General features: G+C 40.8%; 1 protein-coding gene across 3 annotated transcripts in view; it reads left to right on the top strand.

Annotated features, from left to right (window-relative positions):
- The window catches only part of KAT6A (lysine acetyltransferase 6A), a 76574-nt gene that overhangs the window by 49644 nt on the left and 13556 nt on the right, over positions 1-13374 (top strand). For all 3 annotated transcript variants that reach the window (XM_030538609.1, XM_030538610.1, XM_030538607.1), the window contains 8 exons: positions 1392-1507; positions 2975-3116; positions 3577-3738; positions 4828-4921; positions 6967-7198; positions 9617-9812; positions 11021-11710; positions 12858-13158. In XM_030538609.1, the coding sequence (XP_030394469.1) occupies positions 1392-1507; positions 2975-3116; positions 3577-3738; positions 4828-4921; positions 6967-7198; positions 9617-9812; positions 11021-11710; positions 12858-13158 (1933 nt within the window). The remainder of the gene's footprint in view (positions 1-1391; positions 1508-2974; positions 3117-3576; positions 3739-4827; positions 4922-6966; positions 7199-9616; positions 9813-11020; positions 11711-12857; positions 13159-13374) is intronic.

Raw genomic sequence — 13374 nt, 5'->3', positions numbered from 1 at the left:
TTTAATCCAGCTGGCACAGGTTTTTTTTCTTTCAGTAAAATCTTTACTGTCCAAAGGAAGGTAAAGTCACTCCTTCATTTAGTTCCCTTCCTATTAGGGACAACTCCCCAGGGCTTTTCCTAAAAGGGAAGGGCCTATGGAATCAATAAGCTAAGGGGAAAAGGCATTTTTTCAAGTAGTGGAGCTTTTGATCATACACAGATACCAAACTATAATTTTTGAAATTTTTTTGGTCAGCCTCTGAAAAAACTTACCCTTGGTAAGAATGGAAGGAAATATGAACCGAGTACTTCCATTACTGATTAACCCATGTGGTGCTTTTAGATAAAACTCTAGGACAGGAGCCTTTTGCTCTTTTCGGTATCTTGAGGTATTTTGTTCAAATGTGTATGCCTAGGGGAGCTGAATGAATAATAATCTGAGCTTCCCTCCTTCTGCATTAGTCCTTAACAGATAGTTATACTAAATGGAAAAATCTGGATTTGGGATGGTAGCATCTCATGCCATAACCCAATTGCCAAGGATCTTTTTAGCTATTTCGTTCTACTGGAAGACATTTATTTATAGGCATTTCACTGACACTCTTCACATTAATATCTGACAACCTACTGGTAAGAGGTCTCATTTATTATTAGCTGTGCAGTCCAGGCTGAGACATGTGACAATGCAAAGTCACTGAAAACCTTTGGATTTTAACCATGTGAGTGTTGAAGCCTTTTGAAGTAATGTGGCCATGGACTGACAAGCTGAAAAAAATTGAGAGTGTGTGCAATTCCCAGATTCCAAGGCTTATATCCTGGAGAATGTTTGCCAGCAAACTCACACAAGGAACTGTGAATAGGAGTTTGGGTAACATCCTAAACCAGTGACCACACCCTAAATAAAGATTTGTTTGCCACTGTTGTAACTCACAGCAGTGCATGTGGTGTGGGTGGGTATACATTATCACCGGATATATATATGTGTATGTCCGAACACCATCAGCAGTTATCTATTTCTCTGCTTAGATATTGCTGTGATGGGGACACAGGAGCACCTAGACTGAAAGAAGATTAGATTGAGTGATTTATAAGAGTGTTTGTTGTGTGCTGGCTATATGTGGGGCTGTGACCTGCAGCAAATGTGGATAATGTTAAATGCATCTTATTGGCATGAAGATGTTTGCTAGCTCTCCAGTCTCTGGATTGGGTGCCGTACATAAAGAGTAAGTGGTATTGCTGCTGGCTTTAAAAGCGGATGTCAGCATCTTCCTGTTTCTCTGTGGAGCCATGTAGAGGAAGACAGACTAGATGGATATAAACATATTTCCCCCCTCCCCCCATCACCACTGTATTCCTGAAACTGATAAGTATTTGATTTGCTAATTTACAAAAATATCTTTTCTTGAACAGAAAGTAGGGGTGACAGGGCCCCCCGATCCACAAGTCCGCTGCCCTTCGGTTATCGAGTTTGGGAAGTATGAAATCCACACCTGGTACTCCTCCCCATACCCACAGGAATACTCAAGGTATAGTGTGCAAAGTCTTCACCGTCATTCGTGTTTACAAATTGTGTGATAGTTACTCTGGCAGGTGCAGAAATCCCAGGCTGGTGAACTGGAATTTTAGCACATAAAGAATATTTAAATGTATGTGGTTTATGATAAATAATGAAATGAGTGTCTTGGGGTCTGTTTAGGCCTAATCAAAAAATTGGTAAATTCTCTCACATCCCTGTGAACTGCAAGTATTAGAAATGCTTTTGAAGGGTATCACAAGATGGATATGCACAGAGTTGAGATGCTGTGTTCCCAGGGGAGAGAGCACTCCCAAGCTAAGTGATCTGGCAATACATTGTTACTAAACATGTAGATAACTGGAGAAGCTGAGTTTGAGGTCTCATCAGTTCTGTAATTTTAGCATACATTACAATATAAACTGTTAAAGTTTGTGCTGAGGTGAACTTTGAAATAATCTGATTCAGAGCTGCGAAATAGCAGTATGTATTCTTGAAGGAGATGGAAAAGAAATAAGCAGAAAAGTTGTTAAGAATAATTTGTTTAAAATTACACTGTATGCACTGTAGCTAAATTATTTTTGTTTCCAGATATTTATTTACAGTTGTTATCAGCATAATACCTCACATTTATCAAACACAAATACGGTAAATCTCTTTGTTTCCTGACCTAGGGGACTACCATGTAGGAAACAGTAAAATTTATTTGATCGCCTTTATATTGTTTTCTATTCAGTGAAAACTTTGCAAACTGTCTAAACCACAAGCTGTCCAACCTTCAGAAAAAAAGTCAGTTCAGAATGTGGACCAGCTTTAAATAGGACCGTAGAGGGGAAAGATTGAAACCACAAAACACCCTCTCTCACCCAGTCATGCGGCTTCGGGGATCGCTATAAAAAATCATTCTTACTCTTCCAAATGCTGTGGGATTAGTTAAAATAACTGTAATTAACACTGTAGCTGGAGAGAGTAATTGGAGTCAAGTCAATAATAGCAGGCTCACCATCGACCCCATCAAAGTGAATGACTTGAACAGAGAAAGGCTTCATAGAACTTAGAGATTGAAAGGAAAGAAAATTACAAAACTTTCGTCTAGCACTCCCCACCTACCCACCGCCTGATGCTGAACTGTTCCTTATAGTACAGTATTTCTTCAGAGTTTTAGCTGACACACATAATGGGACCTTCACCACTTCTATTGGATACTGTTTCATACTTTCAGTATGTGGAACACTGAATATATGTAAAATGTGTATTCATTATAGAATTAAGGAAATGGGGTGGCTTGAGGTATATTTTATATTTTTGGCTGAAACAGATATTTGGTTAAGTTGTTTGGTTAGTGAGACTCTTTTATCATTTTCTTTTCCCTCAAGTTCTGTATTAGCAGGACTGAGGAATTAGTACTTTTTGTTATAGTTAATAAGAAAAAGCATACAATGTATTTATAGATTTTGATTTTCTTTACCTTTACTTACAGGCTGCCTAAATTGTACCTTTGTGAATTCTGTCTGAAGTATATGAAAAGTAGAACTATTCTCCAGCAGCACATGAAAAAATGTGGCTGGTTTCATCCTCCAGCCAATGAAATTTACAGAAAGAACAATATTTCAGTCTTTGAGGTAAGTTAGGAAAATGAGTGATAACTGCTGCTTTCCTGTGTCATTTAAAATGTGACACTGATGTCTTTACAGCATTCATATAGATCAAGTGGATTTCATATACCCTTAAAAATCTTGTCCTCTCTTTGTCCTTAAATCATTCAGCTCTATAAAGAATGAAGAAGTGAATGATAGCCCTGAGTGTCATACGCTAAGTTTATGAGTCGATCAGTAACCTCAAAATATGTTAAAAGCCATAAATGGGTTTTAATTTATCCTTCACGATGATATATTAATATATCAGAGTGATCAGTGCCCCAAAGTGTACCCTACCACTTTGAGAATCATCTGAGCCACCTATGCATTATCTGGAAATCCTTTCTTTAAGTTTGAGGGTTAGAATAAATCGAGATATCCAACCGAATCAGATAATTGTATGGTAATAAGTGTAATAACTTCATTTGTTCTCTATTTCTGTAAGGTTGATGGCAATGTCAGTACCATTTACTGCCAGAACCTGTGCTTGCTGGCAAAACTCTTCCTGGACCATAAGACACTCTATTATGATGTGGAGCCATTTCTTTTCTATGTGCTGACACAGAATGATGTCAAGGGCTGTCACCTTGTAGGCTATTTCTCAAAAGTAAGTATTTTAGCATGGAGTAATTTTGGATTCGGACTTGGAGCTGGACCTATTCTGGGTCAGTTTGAGATACAGTGTTGTCAAAGCATTTTTCACTAGTTATGGCAGTCCTGGCTTTAGACTGTGTATGAAGAATTCAGGGACATGTAGCAACTAATAAAGCCAAATTTCCTCTTAATATTGTTGAACAGAGCATATCCTCAAAGGAACTAGTACAGCACTTAGCAGCTCAAAGGGAGAAGTTTTTAAATGACTTCCTATTCCCTTGATGGTGTTAGGTAGAACGGCTTGTGAAGTAAACATTGTTACTCACATACAGCTATCTAAGCTCTTCTTCAGCAGATAAAGTCATTTCTTGGTCTGCAATTTGAACCTCATTTCAAACTTTTTATTTTGTATGCTGGGAATACGGAGACTCTGCTAATGCTGAAAATATCTTAGTGTTCCCCATATAGAAGTCAAGCATAGGAAGCCAAACATAAGATTTCAAATAGCTACATTTTCAAGTCTCTTTATCCCAGCAATAGTTGTTTTGCTTGCAATCCTAGCCATCAGAGCAACAAAGCAAAAATCAACCAAAAAAAAACCCCAGTGGCTGTAATCAATGGTCATCTTTCAACTTCTAGACCAGCGCACAGTGACTTGGATTTTGATTTCAGTTACAGTGGTGTGAATCTTGGGTTACTCTAGATTTACACCAATGTTACTTGGATATTAGAATCTATCTCAGTGTGTTTAGCACCTCCATTTTGGTGCTTTTGAGTGACTGGTGGGGACTTACATTCCTATACTGACCGTCATTTTTATCTTTGTTTCTAAGTTGAAGAAGGTAGCAGATGTCACTGTCTCAGTCTTTTCACCCTCCTGGGGTGGTTGTTTCAGTAGTAATGACAATGACTTGGTACTGTTCCATCTTAACTCATTGGGGACTGTGCTTTGCCGATGCGTATTGCTGTCCCCAAGGAACTGTGACTGGGGCTTTCATTCTTAGTCTTTAGTTCAGGATTAATTACTAGCTCTCACACAGCAGCTTCTTTTCTATCTCACTAAACCATTGTTTTTCAAGTTTCTTTCTCTTTTCTCTATCAGGAGAAGCACTGCCAACAGAAGTACAATGTTTCCTGTATAATGATTCTTCCCCAGTACCAGCGTAAGGGCTATGGCAGATTCCTCATTGATTTCAGTAAGGATCACTTTCACATTCATGTTTTTTTCACCTTTTCATATTTGTTTGGCCTTTCATAGTTTTAGACGGGGAAGATGTACAGGTATCCAGGAACTTTCTTGGGTGAAATACCTTCTCCAGAATTAGCTCTGTTCTGAGAACACAAAAAAACATTCAGGCTTCTGGGCTCTGCTCTTTAAACTGGTGGAAAGCTAAATGCTGAAAACAAATATATCATTCTCCGTCTGATTCCCATGTTTACTACATAAATGCCTTATGCCAAAAGCTGTAGAGATGCTCAGTGCAGAGTTTCTGGCAAAAGCTTAACCTACTTTAGTAGTTCTTTCCAAAATAAAGTAAACCCTAAAACTACATTGCTTGTTGAAACTGTCAGCAGCTAAACTAAGTGACTTATAGTTTCTCAAGCAGATGCTAATAATAGTTTATTTTATCTTTTGATTTAGAGTAATCAAAACCACCTATACACAGGCTTTGAGCATTCTGTCAATTATATAAAATTATGAACTCAAACAAATTTCAGTCAGCTCCTCTTACTGACCAGTGGCTCTAAATACAAACAATAACATCCCATTACATTGGTCAGTACCTCAGTCTCCACTGTCAGCTTGTCTGCACTTAATAGCATGACGATACTGGTATAATCATACCACTCTAGTTCTACTGAGGTAACTCCCTGTATCAACACTCTTATTCTGGAATTAGTGTCCACACAGGTTGTTATAGTGGTACAACTATACTGGAATAGTTCTGCCAATAAATTTCCCTGGGTAGACCAGTCCTAAGTCTCTTCAAGGACCAGGTGAAACACATGGGTCATACAGAATGCCCTGAAAGTCAACAAATCGGGGTTATTTCAGAGTAGGAATGGGAGCCCCTGGCTCTGGTAGGGAATGACTTGTCTGCCAGCCACTGTCTTTGTTATATCTAGCATCCTCGCCTCCTCTGATCACAACTGTGGCAGTATATCACAGGAAGATAGGCAGTCTTAGGCCCATTAGAGCTCTCTAGATCTGTACCAGAATATGAGACGCTCAGGGCTCTAACTGAAGTTTCCCAACATAATATTTTTAAGAAAAGGTTTGGGTTTTTTTAGTTCAGCCAAGTGGTGGAAATACGTGCTTCCCCTTGAAATCCTGAGTCATCATTTTAATCAAGTTTTGTGTCTGAATATTCAGTTTCACAAGCACAAAAATATTTGGGTGTGCTGTGAGGAGAAGGTTGCTACTGTTTTAGGCTGAAGTCAGTTATGAAATATTTCTTTTCCCTCTTGTCTTTCATTAATGATTAAAAACAGTAGAGTAACAGTTCACTGTTTTGTAATTACTATATTAGTGTACTATAAAATAAATTTGAAAAAGATATTTAGAAGGCTTTCTGCACTTTAACTGCATGCTTAATATCCAGAGACCAGTTCCAAGGCACTTTCTCATTATATTCTTCTTCTTGACCTGAAGAAGAGTTCAATGTAAGCTCAAAAGCTTGTCTCTCTCACCAACAGAAGTTAGTCCAATAAAAGATAACACCCATTTTGTCTCTCTATTCAAAATAGGCAGATTGTGCCATCTAGTGGTAATAGCTCATAAATAAATATATGGAGATACACCTATCTTATAGAACTAGAAGGGACCCTGAAAGGTCATCAAGTCCAGCCCCCTGCCTTCACTAGCAGGACCAAGTACTGATTTTGCCCCAGATCCCCTAGTGGCTCCCTCAGGGACTGAACTCACAATCCTGGGTTTAGCAGGCCAGTGCTCAAACCACTGAGCTATCCCTCCCCCCTAATCTGTAATCAAAGCAGGATGCAGTTTATAAATCTCTGAATGCATTATAGAATAATGGAGGTTAGAAATGGAAAAGATCTGACATTATTTGATGTCTCCTGTAGATGCAGGATATAGTCTTGGTTTTCAAACACCTTCCATCTCTTTTTTGGAAGAATGCCACTGTACAAACTTCTCTATAATGTTGGCACTGGGATAGGATGTAATAGTTGGTATCTACGTATGCCAGTATTTGTGAGAAGTTGCTTTGTGTTTCCTTAGGCTATCTGCTATCAAAGCGTGAGGGCCAGGCAGGGTCCCCAGAGAAGCCGTTGTCTGATCTGGGCCGTCTCTCATACATGGCTTATTGGAAAAGTGTAATATTGGAGTGCCTTTATCATCAAAATGACAAGCAAATCAGCATCAAAAAGTTAAGCAAACTCACTGGAATCTGCCCTCAAGACATCACTTCCACTCTGCATCACCTGCGAATGCTTGACTTTCGCAAGGACCAGTGAGTATAGCAGTCCCACTGCTTCCCAGCTGGGATCCAGATACAGCTGTATGGAGTTGGGGGAGGGATCACATTCATAGACTTGCGTGGTGTAATATCTCTCCTGCTCCCAAGGGCCAGCTCTGACTGCTCAGACAGCACTAGCAGGACATATCACACAGTAATATGCCAATAATCAGGGTGAATGTTGAGAAGGGCAAATATATAATCTGAACATCAAAGCCAAGTAAAATACCATCAGCTCTTACACAATAGCAGTGATGTGTTTTGCTTTGTTTTTTTTTTACTTTTCCTATTTCTTTGGGGAGGTGGTATGGTATGGTGTCATTCAAAATCACATGAGCAAAGGTACTTTTTGTCCCGCAACAAAGGTCTTGTTTACATTATAAAAGTGACCAGGTCAGCTGCTCAGGTTATAACACTGATGTCCATGAACACAGTTAAAGTATATTTTTGTAGTTGGGACTTAGCCTTTTGACTGTGTTCTTGAGTAGCATTAAGTCTTTGATATGTACCCTAAGTAATGAGTGTCTCTCTCTCTCTCTCTCTCTCTCTCTCTCTCACCCTTTCCTTCCCTTCATTTTAGGCTGCCTCTCCCCCAGTTTACATACACCCAATCCCACAGTCTTAATACCCTCATCTAAGAACATAAGAATGGCCATACTGGGTCAGACCAATGGTCCCTCTAGCCCAGTATCCTGTCTTCCAACAGTGGCCAGTATCAGATGCTTTAGAGGTAATGAACAGAACAGGGCAATTATCAAGTGATCCATCTAGTCATCCAGTTCCAATTTCTGGCGGTCAGAGGCTTTGGGACACCCAGAGCATGGAGTTGCATCCCTGACCATCTTGGCTAATAGCCAGTGATGCACCTATCTTCCATAAACTTATCTAACAAGTTCCATAGGTTGACTGTTCGTTGTGTGATGTACATCCTTTTCTTTGTTTTAAATCTGCTGACTATTAATTTCATTGGATGACCCCTGGTTCTTGTGTTAAGTGAAGGGATAAATAGCACTTCCTTATTAACTTTTTCCTCACCATTCATGATTTTACAGACCTCTATCATATCTTAGCTGAGTTGTCTCTTTTCTAAGATAAACAGTCCAAGTCATTTTAGTCTCTCTTCCTATGGATGCTGTTCCATACTCCTAATCATTGTTGCCCTTCTCTTTACTTTTTCCAATTATAATATATATTTTTTGAGATGAGGCAACGACAACTGCAAGTAGTATTCAAGGTGTGGGCATACCATGGATTTATACAGTGTCATATTATATTTTGTGTCTTATTATCTATCCCTTTACTAATGGTTCCTAACATTTTGTTAGCGTTTCTTTCTGTTGCTGCACATTGAGCAGATGTTTTCAGAGGACTGTCCACAATGACTCCAAGATCTCTTTCCTGAGTGGAAACAGCTAACGTAGACCCCCATAATTTTGTGTGTATAGTTGGGATTATGTTTTCTAAAGTGAATTCCTTTTTACTTATCACCATTGAATTTCACATGCCATTTTGTTGTCCAGTCACCCAATTTTGTGAGATCCCTTTGCAATCAGCTTTGGACTTGACTATTTTGAGTAATTTTGTATCATCTGCAAACTTTGCCACCTCACTATTTACCCCTAAAATCAAATGAGGTTGTAATGTTCAACTTGCAGTTTGCTCTGTAGCTAACAATATCATTGTTACCAGTGGCAAGGAATGGAAAGACATTAGTGCTGTCTCTCTAAAGCAGCAGCTCTGAACATGTGGCCCAATTAGCACATAGCTGAAGCCCAACTGAGGTGTGTGCTAAAGGCTCTGGGCTGTCAGCTCCCAGCTGCCCTGCTGTGCAGCGAGGTCCATGTTCTGTGCTGTCCTGCCTCAAGGCGGGCTCTGGGCAACCCTACTATGGAATGGACTCCAGGCAGTCCTGCTTGGGGTGGGCTCTGGGGTCCAGGCAGCCAACTGCCCCCTGGGCCCACGCAGCAGGGTCTGGGGTCAGGGTACCTGCCGCATGACCAGCTCTCCACTCTTGGCCCCACTCTGTGGAGGGGTCTCTGGGCAGAGGGCTCTGAGCATAGGGTGTTAGGGTGGGCAGGGGAGTTAGTTGGGGGGCACTGTGGTTCTCAACCTGCGGCCCAGCTAATACTTTGTGGGCCACATATGCGTCCCACAACAATAAATAAGTTGAGAACCACTGCTCTAAAGACTGAAGGTGCCCTCCCTCCCAGTCTTAGGATATCTCAGATGATAGAATATTGTCTTGTCAGACTGTCCTCTGCTACCTTTCCTTCCTGAATCCTGACATGATGGGCATTGATTGAGGGTACAGAGTCCTTCTATCATATCTTGCTTTGCGTTGGTTTCTCTGTGTCTATGTCTACAGTGTGCACCACTCCTAAGGCAGACTGAAGGATTTTTCTCTATTCCCAGATTTGTTATTGTTCGTCGGGAGAAACTTATCCAGGATCATATGGCAAAGCTCCAGGTGAATCTCCGGCCTGTAGATGTAGATCCAGAATGTCTGCGTTGGACACCTGTTATAGTTTCCAACACTGTTGTCTCTGAGGATGAAGAGGAAGAGACTGAGGAAGGAGAAAATGAAGAGCAGCAGCAGAAGGAAAGAGAGGTCAGTGTAAGAGTGAATCTCTTCTCGTTATATAGACCATAGCCATTTGAGTCCTACTCAGTCAGCTCTTGTACCTCCCCAGATAATACAGGTGTTTTGTTTCCAGTCTAGAAGTTTAAATGGGAAGCTATAGGGTTTTATTAAATGGTTGAAGACATCAGAATTTTGGTTAGGTTGCTTGTCTGTTTTCAGCTCAGAAACCAGAAAAGTGAAATCCAAAGGGAGCATAGTCTGGAGGGAAGTAGAGCCCATCCTGGTGCAGTGTGGTTGGAAATTACAAAGGGACTGCTGTCACTAAACAATTACTAATTTTTTTTAACCTAGAGAAATGCCCAGACCACACCCTGGAAAAATGGAACCAAGGTTGTTGTAATTTAGAAATTCTCCTATGGATTTTTTTTTCCCTTAAATAATATTTGGTTTTTTACATTAGAGAACCTAGATATTCAAAGTTACGTTTACACTTAAAAATGCAGAAGACGTTAGCCAGTATGAAAATACACAGTGAAGAGCACCAAAACAGTGTAACTCTGCCCTTATATCATTGCCCACAAAGCAATGGGAAACTTGGAGGCTATCATATCCTCAAGCAATGCACTTTGTCACGTCAAAGCAAAGAGTTCTGTGGCACCTTATAGACTAACAGAAATTTTGGAGCATGAGCTTTCGTGGGTGAATACCCACTTACATCAGTAACAGCACTGAGGAGAGACCCAAATAGATTACCTTACTCTTGTTGACAAGCTAATTGCACACTGCTATAGCATTTAAACCGTGAAATGCACTTGACTCTACATTGCTATAGAAAATTACTTCTGTTGACTTTGACCATATGCAAATAGCTGGAAAAAGGGCTTTTACATCTCACTTCCTCCGAGGTTTAACAGATACTGGACTCTGCTGTAAAATTATTATATTTTCATTCCAGCAGGTTTCAGTAAACTAATGGCCACTGGTAGAAATAAGCTGTCAAGCAGCTTGTGGGAGAACTTTATCAAAGTGGGATTTTGGAACCCCTTTGCAGCCCTTTGAGAGCTATCCATTTGCAATTCTGCAGTTCCCAGGAGTCATCCCTGATACCTTGTTCTGAGTCCTTCAGTCTCCAGTACTGTGTCTTGTCTTGTCAAGAGCTTATTTAGGATGGAGTTCAGGATGGAAACATAATTTAAATAAAATATGTGAAATTTATTTGTTTTTATTTAATTCAGGTGGTAAAATCTGTATTGTGGGAGAAGAAGGAGCAAGAGCCTTATTCTCCTACAGAGAGTGAAAAAAAGCCAAACATAATTCCAGACAATTCTACACGGCCAAATAAACAAGTTCTTCCCCTGGATAGTCTTCCTGCAAACAGCCAAACATCACGGAGAGGCCGATGGAGCCGAAAAGGCAAAAAGCTGCAGGAGCCCTTTAGTGAGAAGGAACAGAAACTGCTCATGGAGGAAAAGTCAGCAGTCCCCAGTGGACGATGTAGTGAATGCGAGGAGAAGTCAGCAGCCTCGCGGGGGCGATGTAGTGAATGCGAGGAGAAGTCAGCAGTCTCTCATGGGCGATGTGGAGAATGTGAGGAGAAATCTCCAGCCGCACGGGGTCGCTATGGTGAAGATGAGGAAAAGTCTGCAGTCCCTCAGGGACAGTATAGCAAAGCTGAAAAGTCGTCAGCCCCCCGGAGGCGATACAGCGAAGGCATGGAAATGTGGAGGGGGCAGCTAAAGAACAGCACCGAGCCCCTGAAATGCAGATTCACAGAGGAGTGTGACAGATTACCCCGGCGCTATAGCGATGGGGATAGAACTCTCCTGAGGTGCTTTAGTGAGAGTAGCGAAGAGGAGGAGGATGAGCCTGTGAGTCCTCGTTCAAACTCTCCACCTGTTCTCACCAAGCCAACATTAAAACGAAAGGTACGTGCTTCTTGTGCTCCTTCATCTCTGGCTGCATGCTGCAGTACACGTTCTCCATGGATTGGTACCATATTGGGGTCCATTGCTAAAGAGACTTGGTTTAAAGCTACACAAGTTACAGTATAGCAACTGATCTGCCTCTTTTCAAATAATCTGAGGGACTGTCCTTGTTTCTCGAATGTGTAGAGAAGGCAATATGTGGAGAACACTTTTGCTAACTCTTTTAGTAGACACTTTCTATTGTATCAGAAAGTGAAGCTTTCCCATGTTCCCCGTGGCTTTTTATTTTTCACTCCCTTCTGTTATAAAATACATCTATGTCATGTCATATACAATGCAATAAACATGGAAATAGCATTCTTTGGAAAAGAAGCTTCACAAAACAATGTTAACAAATCAGCAAGTTTAAAATAAATTGCAAATGTGAGGGCTTCACTATGCCTGATTTTGGAGATACGAATTCTATAAACATGAACCAAGAAAACCTTGTGTTTAGTGGCAGGATGCTGCAAACAAAAAGTAGAAATCATCTTTTCTGCACAATCTGTGTAGTTGGTTTTAATTCACATACACATGTGCGGAAATGATGTTAGTTAGCTGTGATCCTGTTGGACGCTAAACCTGCCGAACAGTGTTATAGCAGGTCATGGATGGATTGTTGATTTTCAGCTCTTACAAACAGTTTCTGTTCTGTTACACTGGTGTAAATCCAGTTACGTTCATAGAAGTGTGGCCGAATGAATAAAACACTGGACTGGAACTCAGAATGGCTGGGTTCTAGCCCCACCTCTGCTACTAGCCTGTAGGGTAAGCTTGGGCAACTAATATCACTGTTCTGTGCCTCAATTTCCCCATCTGTAAAATGGTGATAATTGACTCTGATCTCCTTTGCAAAGTGCTTTGAGATCTACTGACAAAATTGCTATACAAGAGCAGGGCAGTAGTAGTAGTAGTATTCCTCTGTATTTTCACCTGAATCACTGAGGGCAGAATCTGGGCCATAGTTTCAGTAGTTTCTAGATTCTGGAGGGGAGGCTATCCTGAGCCCACGCAGACTGTTGAGTTCAGAAGTTTGGTTTTTTCCATTTTTCAGTGGTTTATTTTTGCTGTATGTGATCAAATGCCTTTTTTCCCCCCCTTCACCCAGAAACCAATTCTCCATCGGAAGAGGCGAGTCCGTAAGCGCAAGCACCACAACAGCAGTGTTGTCACTGAAACAATCTCTGAGACCACAGAGGTACTGGATGAACCTTTTGAGGACTCGGACTCTGAGAGACCAATGCCCCGATTAGAGCCTACCTTTGAGATTGAGGAGGAAGAGGAAGAGGATGAGAGTGAACTGTTCACCCGGGGCTACTTTCGCCACTTACCCCCCCAGGATACCCTCAGGCGCAGACCCTCCTCTAAGAGGAAGTCCAAAGATGAAGAGGAGTCTGATGACACTAACGGTATGTTTAATGAGCAAGCTGTGAATTGGCACCTTGATATAATTAAGGGTGTTGAGTGAGTGATAGCCTTAATCCCTCAGGAAGTGGTATACACTGCCCTGTAATTTCCAGACAAAATATCTAACTAGGCACAGATTACCAGTCAAACCAACCTCTGATATTTATAACTCATATGAAAAATGTATTTTTATATTTAAGTATCATCTCAGTATGTGA

The sequence above is a fragment of the Gopherus evgoodei genome, chromosome 19 (genome assembly GCF_007399415.2).
Source record: "Gopherus evgoodei ecotype Sinaloan lineage chromosome 19, rGopEvg1_v1.p, whole genome shotgun sequence".
Taxonomy (NCBI): Eukaryota; Metazoa; Chordata; order Testudines; family Testudinidae; genus Gopherus; species Gopherus evgoodei.
The sequence above is the reverse complement of the archived record's forward strand: the minus strand, read 5'-3'. Positions and strand labels throughout refer to the sequence as shown.